Below are 14,708 nucleotides of genomic sequence, written 5' to 3' on the forward strand. Positions count from 1 at the left end.
TCTCTCTGTGCAATGTGAAGACACAGCACTCAGTTTATGAAGTAACAGCATCCCTGGCCTTCTCTACGTTTACACACAAAAGAACAACACACACACACACACACACACACACACACACACACACACACACACACAATTACCAGAGCCGGACAGTAACGGAGTACATTTACTTGAGTACAGCACTTGAGTACAATTTTGAGGGATCTGTACTTTACTCGAGTAGAATTTTTGGGGAGTACTCATGACTTTACTCAAGTACATTTGAGAGGCAAATATTGTACTCTTTACTCCACTACATTTCTATCCATAACCGTGAGTACCCGTTACTACTTCTAAAAAAAAAGGAAAAAAGAAAAATCTCGGAAAACCCTCAATTTGTTGTTTCCCTCTCAAACGTGATTGGATTGTGCAGGCTCCACTGATTGGAACAGCCTATCAGCAATCACCTTCAGCTTTCCGCCAAAGTCAACTCCATGGTCAGATTTAGATAAGAGACAAAACCATGGACGAAACAATGGATGAAGACGCAGCAGGTCCATCCCGGGAATGTGCCAACCCGTGGCCCCACCTCGCCAGACTTTTTCAATTAAGTTAAGTTAATGATAGTTTTTGCTTCAAGTGTTTCAATTACAAAATAGTATTTTGCATTTGAAATACGTATTTTAAATACGTGTATTAGAAATACTGCCCAGGTATTAACATTAACCTTTTTCATAACTCCATGTAGGACGTTTCTGTACATAAATGTGATAACTGTGGCAGTAGTAATGCAATATTTAGAAAATGTAGGCTACTCTTGTACTCTTGATACTCAAGTACTTTTAAAAACAAGTACTTCAGTACTTTTACTTAAGTAGACATCTGACTGTTGTACTTTTACTTGTACTTGAGTAAAATTTAGCAAAGGGTATCTGTACTTTTACTCAAGTAATGAAGCTGTGTACTCTGTCCGCCTCTGACAATTACACACACACAGTACAGTCACCCTACAACCCCCCATTTACCAACCACCCTTACATTATCTTTGTTCCTAGACACAACATATTGATACAAACCTTCCAGTTGTGAGATGGGATAATGAAGTAAAACAACATTACAAGTTGCAGGGAAAGATACTGGACCAACTAAGGATTTAAAGTGAGGTGGATGAATTTAAAGTTGCACGTCACGTCCTGACTGGAAGGGCTGGGGTCATATAACAATCAACTGAGACTATCATCTCTCTGAAAGTCCTTTATGAAGCCTTTTTGCTGGTTTACTGCTACCAAACTAAGGTCAGAAAGGACATTATGTTAACCTCGATGTTGATGTCTCCTTGGGCAGTGACATACACTGTAAGCTATCTGGCATCTGGGCCACACCTGATTCCCTTTAAATTATTTTTTATTTTCGATTTACAGTAAACACATTTGAACAGATGTCACAGCTTTTCTCGATTGCTTAGATGCAGTCAATGAAACTGGGTTGAACACATTTTACATCTATATTCAAAAGATTTAACACAGTTCTCGTGTGTAAGGACACACCTCGATGTTGATGTCCCCTTGGGCAGTGACATATAAAAACTGTAAGCTATCTGGCATCTGGGCCACACCTGACGCCCTTTAAATTCCTTTTATTTTCGATTTACAGTAAACACATTTCAATGGGTGTTACAGCTTTTCTCGATTGCTTTGACCTGCTTAAAGAAACTGGGATCCACTTGGTCTTCATTAACAGCTTCTTTGCACAGCAGAAGTCATCTCTTGCAAATGTGTTCACACGTTTTCATTGGGTTCACACATGTCTCACACCCTTTTGCAAAACAGTTAACACAGATGTCATTCATAGACCCCAAACTCTATTGGTTTCCCTGCGCTACACAAAAGGAAAACTATTTAGAGTAGAGATTCCTTGCATAAGTCTGAATCTCTGATCCACCTGTGTAAAACTCCTTTGCTCAAATCTTCAATCAGAAATCATCATTATCCACAAGAGATACGATGGCTCAATCGCAAAGTGAGCCCTGAGGACTAATGACTAAAGACTCACAGATTTACGTAATTGATCTCAGGTGCTAAGTGAGTAAGTGTGCTATGTGACTAAGTGTGTGAGGCCACATGAGCTCAGATAGGTAGGTTTGGGATAGCACTTCACGAGATCACATGTTACCTTGGTGACGTTTCATAACAAAGATGTTGCTGACACTTGCCAGTTTGGGAATTTTCATTTTAAGTTTGCTGCTTTTCACACGGCCAAGGCACAGGAGACGGCTGCCTGATTCCACATTATTTCGACTTCCCTGTGGTCTCTGTGGTAAATGTTGCAATGCGTTGAACTGAAGTCTGCACTGATGCAGACTCACGGAAAGGGCTCCGAAAGTGTGTAGGCCTACTCAAACCCTCACGCCCTTTGAAATGCGACATTGGGACAGCCTTATAAGCCCTTACGAATTTCGCAAGAATGCGCAGCAAAATCCATGAGTCTGTGAGTCCGGACTTTGGGATTGAGCCCATCTCTGTTCTGTGTTGCTATTTGCAAGTAGCCTATATGGATCTAAGGTACATGTAGAGAGAGTACTGTATTACCTATTTGGTGAAGAAAACAGTACAAAAGCAAGTCCAGATGTTTACTGTATGTCTATTTCAATGAAGAATTTGTACAAGTTGTAGTTCAATGACATTTGTTTTGTGTAGCTTTTAGGTGCTTACTGTAGCCTAGGTCTTACAGTACATGTCAATAACGTCTTGGGAGGAATGCATTCAATTCATTTTTATTTAATAGATTTAGTCTTTTCACAGTTTTCTGATATCAGACAAATGAGAAATAAATGGCACAGACATAGCAAAAATGAAGGCTGAAACTCCACATTTTGAGAACAACAGTATGTTCTGCATTTTGTTGTCCTGTGTGTAAGGATTGATTGAAATCGCACAGTGATTTGACTACAGTATGTGTTGTTTGAAAGCAAAATTGGCTTTTGCTGCATGTTTTAAATGTTTTGAGTGTTAGAGTATTTTGCAATATGGCATGTTGGCCAGAGTGCTTCTGTTTAGACCTGTGTGTTAATTGTTTTGAAAACATAATGTCAGATTTGACAAGCATTAAAGCGATCAAGAAAAACTGTTTAAAAGAACACATGAGACATCATTTCAAGGAGATGTATTTTATTATCCATAATGAACATCATAGTAAGTCAGCATGACTGGCAATGCTAATATGAAGAAACCACTACTATAACTAGAGTGTTCATTTTAGATAACTTATATGTGGAAGGACAGTGCTATATTTAGCATACACATACCACAAACGGTTAGATTAACCTTATGTTGAAGCCTTGTTTCTTTACCTTTCCTTGCCTAACATTTTAGGCCTGCTGCAATTGTTTTATTCACTCACAATTGTTATCTACACACAACTTATTAGTATCCACGTAAATGCATTATCACATTATTGTCTAAAATACTTAAGAGGAAACTGCATTATGCACGTTTGAATTTATAGGGCTCTAGTCAGCAAAGAGCCAGACCTCATTGTGTCTATTGATCACTCGTAAAGGGGGGTCATACCCAGCTGCCACAAACCTATCTGGGTTGAAACTCTTCCCTGCAGCCTCAAGAGAAGCCTTCAGCTGATCTACATTATCATAGGCATCAGCTTCGGATGCCACCCCACCAAAGCTCCTAATCAAGAGCAAGACAAAATAGGGGAGAGGAAGGAAAACGTGAGGTGACAGTGTTGATAAGATCTGCATTAGTGAATGGAAAAACACTCAAACATAGATAGATAGATAGATAGATAGATAGATAGATAGATAGATAGACAGACAGACAGACAGACAGACAGACAGGTAGCTATATAGACTAGTTCCTGGGAGAAGACTCTTACCTGACATAAACTGTGCCAGCAGGTATGTCCGTCTCCTTGATGGTGGCATCGTTAGGTTTGGGCAGATGGGTCCCTGGAGGAACTGGCCAGGACACAGACCCATGTTTCTCATCGCCATCCCCCTCCATCAGGATAATGCTAGGCCAGGGCAGGTCTACATTGGCCTCTGTTCAAACACAGCAAAGGGACAGTTTCATATCACTCATCTCAAGATGTCGGAACATATTGCATATCACCACAAACCCTAGGAAAGACAGGAAAATAGTGTTCAATAATATGATTCAAACAGATAACTCTTACTTTCTCCATTTTCTCCTTTGCTGTAATAATAGAGTGTCCAAAGTGCCTTTGTAACTTCCTCTTTGTTAGGGATGGCGACGTCTACAGTGATCCAATGAGAAGCGCTGTAGAAGCGTTCTTCGAAGTCCTTGTTTGAAAACAAGAAATGCATACCATCTTTATGCCAATTTCACAGGTCAAGGTGTAAAAACAATGGCTCACACATTACACATGTTATTATTTCATAAGAGCCTATGAACCACAGCACAAGCAAAGTCAAAAGCCCAGATTCAGATTGTCCTCTACTGGTTATTGTGATTGTGAACAGTTTTACCTCATTGGTATGAACAACTGTGAACTCAGGGCAGTCGTTTCCATGACAGAACCATGGAGCCTCCCAGCCCCTCACACAAACCAGACAGAGAGTCCACACAGCTAAAAGTCCCTGGAATGTCATCGTCACACAGGTTCCTGAAGCTCTGCCTGAGAACGAAAGAAAGAGATTTGACTACAGATTAAGGGGGGAAATAGATTTAAAAATAGACAAAATGAATGAATAGACAATGATTTTTAATTCATACATATGTGTGGACAATATTTATATACACATACTGTACAAAACAAAGTGTGATACAGCAAAGAAAAATAAAAGCAAAACAAAAAATTGCTTCTTTTCAAAAAATGCAGTACTTCTCAGGCATGGGCAAAAATACATGAAATTGTTTTGTTTTTTTTAAATAAAATATCAAACCCTAATTTGAAGTGACACAAAGTACATAATACAAAACTGTGTACAATATACAGTAGCCATGCCATGTATCAAAATAAAATACTGTATTTTTGTATTTTGAAAATACTAAAAATACTCTTTAAAGGAAGCATGAAATCACTTTTCAAACCTTCCATATCTGTCTATTTAATCAATTCCTTCACACTGACTGTTGATTAAGTAGACAGTGTTTGAGATCAACAGCTTTTCTCTGCCTATACGAGATATAAACCTACAAACAGTCAACAGATCAACTATGCTGACCTGCCTGCTACATCGCATAGCCTAAATGTATCAGAAATCTCTGACATTGTCAGTGAATGCCCAGATATTGCACTGTGTAACGCTGTTGATCAGGGGCATACAGTACATGTTAATCATTTTACCTGTTGTCTGATGTTGTTGCAGCTGGTCTGGCAGGCTGACTGAAGGTATCGGGGACAGATCAGTCACAGGCTGACTGGTGGACAAACAAGTTTGGTGACTTTGATGACTGATGTGAAATCAGGTCTCTCTCTCTCCATCTCTCTCACTCTCTTTATTATGACTGTGTTGTCATTTACAAATCGGGTGGGAGAAGGACAGTGCTGTGTGTAGTGTTATACAGTATGTGTTCATATCAGGCAGTACAGTCTGATAACAATGCTACTGGCATTACATGGTATAAAAGAACAGATGTGTGTGTGTGTGTGTGTGTGTGTGTGTGTGAGAGAGAGAGAGAGAGAGAGAGAGAGAGTTTATATGTTTATTATGATTAGATTAGAGTAAGGTTAGTTAGAGATATACTGAATAAACTGTGTTCCTGTTACATTATGTTCTCAGATAGGGATAAAGGAATGTCTGTGGTTATCATGCTATTTTTAAGCCCCGTGTTATTCAGACCTCTGTCACCAGCAAAGGGTATCTGTACTTTTACTCAAGTAATGAAGCTGTGTACTCTGTCCGCCTCTGACAATTGCACACACACAGTACAGTCACCCTACAACCCCCCATTTACCAACCCCCCTTACATTATCTTTGTTCCTAGACACAACCTAGGCTAGATTTGTATTGATACAAACCTTCCAGTTGTGAGATGGGATAATGAAGTAAAACAACATTACAAGTTGCAGGGAAAGATACTGGACCAACTAAGGATTTAAAGTGAGGTGGATGAATTTAAAGTTGCACGTCATGTCCTGACTGGAAGGGCTGGGGTCATATAACAATCAACTGAGACTATCATCTCTCTAAAAGTCCTTTATGAAGCCTTTTTGCTGGTTTACTGCTACCAAACTAAGGTCAGAAAGGACATTATGTTAACCTCGATGTTGATGTCTCCTTGGGCAGTGACATACACTGTAAGCTATCTGGCATCTGGGCCACACCTGATTCCCTTTAAATTCTTTTTTATTTTTCGATTTACAGTAAACACATTTGAACAGATGTCACAGCTTTTCTCGATTGCTTAGATGCAGTCAATGAAACTGGGTTGAACACATTTTACATCTATATTCAAAAGATTTAACACAGTTCTCGTGTGTAAGGACACACCTCGATGTTGATGTCCCCTTGGGCAGTGACATATAAAAACTGTAAGCTATCTGGCATCTGGGCCACACCTGACGCCCTTTAAATTCCTTTTATTTTCGATTTACAGTAAACACATTTCAATGGGTGTTACAGCTTTTCTCGATTGCTTATGCGGTTACAGTAACTAAACTGGGATCCACTGGATTTTGATCTTCACCTTCTTGGCTTAGAAGTTGTCTTTGGCCAATTATTTAACACATTTTCATTGGTTTAACACGTTTCACATCCTTATTCAATACATTTACCACAGTTCTCATACAAAGACTCTAAACTTCACTGGATGAACTGTGTGAAACAAAACATTTGCTCACAGCTAATAGATATTGCTTGCAAAATTATAAACTTATAATGTCAATGTGTGAATCTCCTTTGCCCAATTCTTCAACCAGCAACCAGTCATTATCCATAAGAGATACCATGTCTGCTCTGAGTTGCAATTTGCCAGTATGGATCTAAGGCACATTTACAGTTTTTCTCGATTGCTTTGACCTGCTTAAAGAAACTGGGATCCACTTGGTCTTCATTAACAGCTTCTTTGCACAGCAGAAGTCATCTCTTGCAAATGTGTTCACACGTTTTCATTGGGTTCACACATGTCTCACACCCTTTTGCAAAACAGTTAACACAGATGTCATTCATAGACCCCAAACTCTATTGGTTTCCCTCCGCTACACAAAAGGAAAACAATTTAGAGTAGAGATTCCTTGCATAAGTCTGAATCTCTGATCCACCTGTGTAAAACTCCTTTGCTCAAATCTTCAATCAGAAATCATTGATTATCCACAAGAGATACGATGGCTCAATCGCAAAGTGAGCCCTGAGGACTAATGACTAAAGACTCACAGATTTACGTAATTGATCTCAGGTGCTAAGCGAGTAAGTGTGCTAAGTGTGCTATGTGACTAAGTGTGTGAGGCCACATGAGCTCAGATAGGTAGGTTTGGGAGAGCACTTCACGAGATCACATGTTACCTTGGTGACGTTTCATAACAAAGATTGGCAGTTTGGGAATTTTCATTTTAAGTTTGCTGCTTTTCACACGGCCAAGGCACAGGAGACGGCTGCCTGATTCCACATTATTTCGACTTCCCTGTGGTCTCTGTGGTAAATGTTGCAATGCGTTGAACTGAAGTCTGCACTGATGCAGACTCACGGAAAGGGCCCCGAAAGTGTGTAGGCCTACTCAAACCCTCACGCCCTTTGAAATGCGACATTGGGTCAGCCTTATAAGCCCTTACGAATTTCGCAAGAATGCGCAGCAAAATCCTGGACTTTGGGATTGAGCCTCTGTTCTGTGTTGCTATTTGCAAGTAGCCTATATGGATCTAAGGTACATTTAGAGAGAGTAGGCCTACTGTATTACCGATTTGGTGAAGAAAACAGTATAAAAGCAAGTCCAGATGTTTACTGTAGGTCTATTTCAATGAAGAATTTGACAAGTTGTAGTTCAATGAAATTTGTTTTGTGTAGCTTTTAGGTGCTTACTGTAGCCTAGGTCTTACAGTACATGTCAATAACGTCTTGGGAGGAATGAATTCAATTCATTTTTATTTAATAGATTTAGTCTTTTCGCAGTTTTCTGATATCAGACAAATGAGAAATAAATGGCACAGACATAGCAAAAATGATAAAACAGTATGTTCTGCATTTTGTTGTCCAGTGTGTAAGGATTGATTGAAATCGCACAGTGATTTGACTACAGTATGTGTTGTTTGAAAGCAAAATTTGCTTTTGCTGCATGTTTTAAATGTTTTGAGTGTTAGAGTATTTTGCAATATGGCATGTTGGCCAGAGTGCTTCTGTTTAGACCTGTGTGTTAATTGTTTTGAAAACATAATGTCAGATTTGACAAGCATTAAAGCGATCAAGAAAAACTGTTTAAAAGAACACATGAGACATCATTTCAAGGAGATGTATTTTATTATTTATAATGAACATCATAGTAAGTCAGCATGACTGGCAATGCTAATATGAAGAAACCACTACTATAACTAGTGTTCATTTTAGATAACTTATATGTGGAATGACAGTGCTATATTTACAGTAGCATACACATACCACAAACGGGTAGATTAACCTTACGTTGAAGCCTTGTTTCTTTACCTTTCCTTGCCTAACATTTTAGGCCTGCTACAATTGTTTTATTCACTCACAAAGTTATCTACACACAACTGCTCCATGTAAATTCTTCATCACATTATAGTTGGGGGGAAATACTGCATTATCCATGTCTGAATTTATAGTGCAGCGTCTCTTAGTCAGCAAAGAGCCAGACCTCATTGTGTCTGTTGATCAGTCGTATGAGGGGGTCATACCCAGCTGCCACAAACCTATCTGGGTTGAAACTCTTCCCTGCAGCCTCAAGAGAAGCCTTCAGCTGATCTACATTATCATAGGCATCAGCTTCGGATGCCACCCCACCAAAGCTCCTAATCAAGAGCAAGACAAAATAGGGGAGAGGAAGGAAAACGTGAGGTGACAGTGTTGATAAGATCTGCATTAGTGAATGGAAAAACACTCAAACATAGATAGATAGATAGATAGATAGATAGATAGATAGATACATAGATAGATAGATAAATAAATAGATAGACAGACAGGTAGCTATATAGACTAGTTCCTGGGAGAAGACTCTTACCTGACATAAACTGTGCCAGCTGGTATTTCCGTCTCCTTGATGGTGGCATCGTTAGGTTTGGGCAGATGGGTCCCTGGAGGAACTGGCCAGGACACAGACCCATGTTGCTGCTCATCGCCATCCCCCTCCATCAGGATAATGCTAGGCCAGGGCAGGTCTACATTGGCCTCTGTTCAAACACAGCAAAGGGACAGTTTCATATCACTCATCTCAAGATGTCGGAACATATTGCATATCACCACAAACCCTAGGAAAGACAGGAAAATAGTGTTCAATAATATGATTCAAACAGATAACTCTTACTTTCTCCATTTTCTCCTTTGCTGTAATAATAGAGTGTCCAAAGTGCCTTTGTAACTTCCTGTTTGTTAGTATCGTCTACAGTGATCCAATGAGAAGCGCTGTAGAAGCGTTCTTCGAAGTCCTTGTTTGAAAACAAGAAATGCATAACATCTTTATGCCAATTTCACAGGTCAAGGTGTAAAAACAATGGCCCACACATTACACATGTTATTATTTCATAAGAGCCTATGAAACACAGCACAGGCAAAGTCAAAAGCCCAGATTCAGATTGTCTTCTACTGGTTATTGTGATTGTGAACAGTTTTACCTCATTGGTATGAACAACTGTGAACTCAGGGCAGTTGTTTCCATGACAGAACCATGGAGCCTCCCAGCCTCTCACACAAACCAGAGAGAGAGTCCACACAGCTAAAAGTCCCTGGAATGTCATCGTCACACAGGTTCCTGAAGCTCTGCCTGAGAACGAAAGTAAGATTTGACTACAGATTAAGGGGGAAAATAGATTTAAAAATAGACAAAATGAATGGATAGACAATGATTTTTAATTCATACATATGTGTGGTCAATATTTATATACACATACTGTACAAAACAAAGTGTGATACAGCAAAGAAAAATAAAAGCAAAACAAAAAATTGCTTATTTTCAAAAAATGCAGTACTTCTCAGGCATGGGCAAAAATACATCAAATTGGTTTTTTTTTAAATAAAATTTGAAAATAAATAAAAAACCCTAATTTGAAGTGACACAAAGTACATAATACAAAACTGTGTACAATATACAGTAGCCATGCCATGTATCAAAATAAAATACTGTATTTTTGTATTTTGAAAATACTAAAAATACTCTTTAAAGGAAGCATGGAATCACTTTTCAAACCTTCCATATCTGTCTATTTTAATCAATTCCTTCACAGACAGTGTTTGAGATCAACAGCTTTTCTCTGCCTATACGAGATATAAACCTACAAACAGTCAACAGGGTCATTCCACGAAATCGGTGCCTTTTCAACTTTAAAAATGTGAAAAATATAATTGTTTTAAACTGATTTTTTTCAATGACCATTTAATTAACACATCTTAACATGACAAGAAATTGTGTTGGGCCATCTCAAGCTATGCATTTTTTTTTTACCATTCACTTATTACATAGAATATTGTAGGATAGTAACAGGACTGATGGTAACAGGACTGATGATTTCATGCTAAATTGCTCATTTCTAGCTAACAAGGTCAAGGTTAGGAAGGCACATGGTATGTAATCTGAAAGGTTATTACTTCTAGATATTGGTAATATCAGTATTGCTAAATAATTGTTTATGTATACACTTTAAAAAATGGTAACAGGACTGATGTTGTATGCTTGCCCCTCTCTCATAACCCTGATAAAACATGAAAAATAGGACATTTAAGAAGAGAGAAAGTTACCCTTTCTTACACTGTGGAATCTGCTTCTTCTAAATGATGTCACTTCCTTGAAATTATGTCACTTCTAGTTTGTACCATTATTTTATAGGGGGTTTTGGTGAAAGTAACAGGACTGAGATGAAATTAAGGGACAATGAGAAATTACTTATATTTTCTAAGAAAACATATCTATTTATGTCAAAATCATTGCTTAACAATGAGATTTCACTTAAGACAATATAAAACTGTGAAAATTGTATCATTTTACCAACATTTTACAACTGAGAAGTGCTGTTGAAAAAGAAAAAACATAGCGTGGGACAGGCCAAAATCAACCAAAATCCTTACCCATAGCATATATTTATGTGATTTTAATCATTTTAACTTGTATTTTATTGGGTTTACTTGGTCTTATATTGATGCATATGATCTATAGTAACATTATGTTTTTTAAATTACACATTTATTTGTTGTTAAAGCAACTTTAGAACTGATTATATGTTGTGGGACGCAAAAGGCACCGATTCGGTGGAATGACCCAACAGATCAACTATGCTGACCTGCCTGCTACATCGCATAGCCTAAATACTGTATCAGAAATCTCTGACATTGTCAGTGCATGCCCAGATATTGCACTGTGTAATGCTATTGATCAGGGGCATTGTGACAGAGCGCAGTGCGTCTGTCACTGGCAAAGGCTATGGCAAGCGATTTTATCATTTACCCGCTAAGTTTGACTATCTGGAATTAACATTGTAGATATCAACAACGTCTTTCTGACTAGTCGCAATTACATTTTGGATAGTTGGAATTGTCATTCAAGATATCTGTAACGTAATTGTGACTAGTCGAAACGTCAGATAGAGATATCTGTAATTTAGTTTTGACTAGGCAAAACTGATTTACAGATATCTGTCCTCACGTCATTGAAAACAACATTCAACTCGTCACACATCTTAAATGGCAATTGCAGATATCTTCAATTCAGTTTTGACTAGGCAGAATGAAAGGTGAAGATATCTCAAACGTCATTATGACTAGTGCAAATTATTGTGCAAGACGTTGCTCTTTAGTTCCGTAGCAGAGCCCGTCTAGATTTCTAGGCTAGCCCATCTACTTAGACATTGTCAGCTAATTTCCCCTCCCCAACATAATCGAAGAAAAAGTGGGCTTATTTCCTTATTTCTATGAATGGAAAAAGAATAAGCAGGATGTAATGTCGTAGCCTACATTAATTAGTAGGCCTAGGCTAGCCTGCTAAATTCACCAGCACCAGCTACAGGAAATTCCATTCATAATGGTGTTGGCTGTAATGGAAAAAATCAAAGCAACATTGAATCATCAATTCTTGCTGCCAGCTCCTGTCTTGCATAGGCTGCAGCATTAAAAAGACGATTAAAAACTCCTTCGCCCTCTGGCTGCTCTGACATGGTGCTAATAACAAAGTTAACAGTTAACAGGTGCTATGTGATTTGATGATTTGAACAACAACACGCTCTTCTCCCGCCTAAAGTGGGATGCGGGCCTAATTTGCATAGCAATACAGATATCTCTAACGTCATTTCGCCTAGTCAAAACTCTAATTCAAGATATCTATAATTACATTTTGACTAGGCAGAATGAAAGTTATAGATATCTCCAATTTCAGTTATCTCTAATCAAAACTCATTCAAGATATCTATAACTTGATAATAGATATCTACAATCAAATTATGACTATCCCTAACTCCAGTTTGAGATATCTACAACGTCATTTTGACTAGTCAAAATTCCATTTACAGATATCTACAATGTCATTTCGCCTAGTCAAAACTTAATTCAAGATATCTGAAAAGGAACATGTAGATATCTTGAATTGAAGTGAATTAAAGATATCTTCAACTGGAGTTATGACTAGTCAGAATCAAATTGTAGATATCTCTAACTGGAATTACAGATATCTACAATTCAATTGCAGATATCCGTAATTCACATAGTGGATATCTGCAACTGAATTGTAGATATCCGTAATGATAAACCCCATAGAAATGAATGGCAAATGTGGCGTCATTTGTCCTAGGAAGAATGTCTTTGTGGATATCTGAAATGACGATTATGGATAGGAAGAATTCAGTTGTGGATATCTAAAATGTTCGTTTTGACTAGGCAAAACTGAATTACAGATATCTGCAATACATATCCAGTCTAGCGGGAAAATGTTAAAATCGCTTGCCATAATAGGCGGCTTTCCCGCCGCAACGTGAACAATGACGTTACAAACATTTGCACAAAGACTGCGCTATTAAATCATGTTGCGATGTTGATTTGTTTGATAACATGTTGTGAATGGTAGCTACATGCTTGAGGCGTGTCAAGACGGGGGTTAAGGTAACACTAGAAATTGGTTTTAAGTTAAACATACAGGGAATCAAAGCCGCGATATGCGGTAGGCCTATAGAGGTTGAAGCGTATCTATTTATCAGTAATGTAAGCGTTCTCTAAAAGCGCACATTATAACAATGCTTACTAGCTGGGAGATGGAGGTGCTTTGTCCGAGTGTATGTATGATTGTGTGTATGTACTTGCCTGTTCTCGGTGCTTCAGTTGCTTTCCGGGTGCAGGGGAGCAAACTGGGGCCTATTGCACAAAACTAGGATAAGGAATTAAGACGGGATATCTTGGTTATCCTGGCTCAATTTATCCGTGATCCAGTTGCACAAAAGCGGGATAGGGGGCAGCAGGATATGTTATGGTATAAATTACCATGGCGATTTATTCTTTGGAGCTAGCCTGCTCCAGACCAGAGGGGTATTTCACAAAACCTAGATAAGGGATTAAGCTGGGATTTTTTGGTTATCCTGGATGAATTTAGCCTAGACTTGGTTTCACAAAAGAGATGGCACATAAATTACCATGGGGATTTATTCTCTGCACCTAGCCTGGTCCCGACCAGGCTAACAGCCAAGCTAAGTTAATTCTAATGGTAATTATGTTGTCTTATTGGTTTAGCCAGCTGTCATTCACATCAGACCTCCGTGCTCATTTTTAAAGAACTTTATTCCATATATAAACTATTTGCTAAATGTATTTGCTCGCAAAACAAAACAGATTGTCTGCCTACTACCATATGGTTATTATTTTAATTGTGATAGCCTTATAATTATTAACATAGGACAAGGTAGCCTACTCATTGTTTGCTTATTTTATTAGACGTTTGATGAATAGCCTAGGCTACTGTAGTTGATTGGAAGTGGAGGGGCAAGTTTTCGAAGGTGTTTTCAACTATAATATAAAGGATCATACTATGTGCATCTTTGTAATGGAAAGCGCTTTTTTTAATGACGTTGAGTGTCGAGACAAGGAAGCACTCACACGTGGGTGCATACGTAAATTTGCATTCAGTTGGTCTACCACGCCTACTCCTGCTGTTTTACAGAAATAGCCATGATTCCCCATTCCAAAAAGGACAACTTTACTTCATTGTTAGTCTATTCATGGGTTTCATCAGGTCCCTTTACACAGGTGTATTAATCAAGCACCATGCAGTCTGCATTCATAATCAAGGTGCATGATTGTATACACCTGTGGAAAGGGACCTGATGAAACCCATGAATATCAAACGCGGCTGTTCACTTTGTGAGAATGACGCTATTTTCCGCGTCTTTTTTATTCCAACCGTGAGTTCTTTGGGGCAGAAACGAGAACGCGCACACATCCTGAATTACTTACACCTGGCTTGACATAGTCGCTCTGATCCTGGATTGGCGTTAGTGAAATGAGTTGAGCTAGGATGACCAGACAACGCTATGTCAAACCTCGCTTTATCACTTATCTTGGATGTCTTAATTCTGCCTTTGTGAAATACCCCTCAGGCTAAGTTCCAGGATCTATTTAA

General features: G+C 38.5%; 2 protein-coding genes across 2 annotated transcripts; both read right to left on the bottom strand.

Annotated features, from left to right (window-relative positions):
- Nucleotides 1-3,129: 3,129 nt before the first annotated feature.
- Nucleotides 3,130-5,069, bottom strand: soul2 (heme-binding protein soul2). Its single transcript, XM_076285930.1, has 5 exons — nucleotides 5,046-5,069; nucleotides 4,481-4,629; nucleotides 4,168-4,294; nucleotides 3,868-4,033; nucleotides 3,130-3,662 (listed from the first exon to the last, which is right to left on the bottom strand). Exons 1-5 carry the CDS (start codon nucleotides 5,050-5,052, stop codon nucleotides 3,488-3,490), a joined length of 624 nt encoding a protein of 207 aa, XP_076142045.1. The 5' UTR covers nucleotides 5,053-5,069; the 3' UTR covers nucleotides 3,130-3,487.
- A 3,319-nt stretch (nucleotides 5,070-8,388) lies between these two features.
- Nucleotides 8,389-13,499, bottom strand: LOC143124419 (heme-binding protein 1-like). Its single transcript, XM_076285931.1, has 5 exons — nucleotides 13,396-13,499; nucleotides 9,736-9,880; nucleotides 9,429-9,549; nucleotides 9,126-9,294; nucleotides 8,389-8,916 (listed from the first exon to the last, which is right to left on the bottom strand). The coding sequence occupies exons 2-5, from the start codon at nucleotides 9,856-9,858 to the stop codon at nucleotides 8,742-8,744; spliced, it is 588 nt and encodes a 195-aa protein (XP_076142046.1). The 5' UTR covers nucleotides 9,859-9,880; nucleotides 13,396-13,499; the 3' UTR covers nucleotides 8,389-8,741.
- Between the last annotated feature and the right edge of the window lie 1,209 nt (nucleotides 13,500-14,708).

The sequence above is a fragment of the Alosa pseudoharengus genome, unplaced genomic scaffold, assembly GCF_046254945.1.
Source record: "Alosa pseudoharengus isolate Yale_2024_CS ecotype anadromous, Long Island Sound unplaced genomic scaffold, YU_APseudo_1.1 YU_APseudo_1.1_scf_15, whole genome shotgun sequence".
Classification (NCBI taxonomy): domain Eukaryota; kingdom Metazoa; phylum Chordata; class Actinopteri; order Clupeiformes; family Clupeidae; genus Alosa; species Alosa pseudoharengus.

Bases quoted from the DNA above. Each gene is read 5' to 3' on its own strand.
- soul2 (XM_076285930.1), bottom strand. The intron at 4,034-4,167 runs GTAAGAGTTATC...GTGTTTGAACAG, and splicing joins CAAAGGAGAAAATGGAGAAA to AGGCCAATGTAGACCTGCCC. The intron at 3,663-3,867 runs GTAAGAGTCTTC...GCTCTTGATTAG, and splicing joins GCTGGCACAGTTTATGTCAG to GAGCTTTGGTGGGGTGGCAT.
- LOC143124419 (XM_076285931.1), bottom strand. From the start codon at position 9,858: ATGACATTCCAGGGACTTTTAGCTGTGTGGACTCTCTCTCTGGTTTGT. The intron at 9,295-9,428 runs GTAAGAGTTATC...GTGTTTGAACAG, and splicing joins CAAAGGAGAAAATGGAGAAA to AGGCCAATGTAGACCTGCCC. The intron at 8,917-9,125 runs GTAAGAGTCTTC...GCTCTTGATTAG, and splicing joins GCTGGCACAGTTTATGTCAG to GAGCTTTGGTGGGGTGGCAT.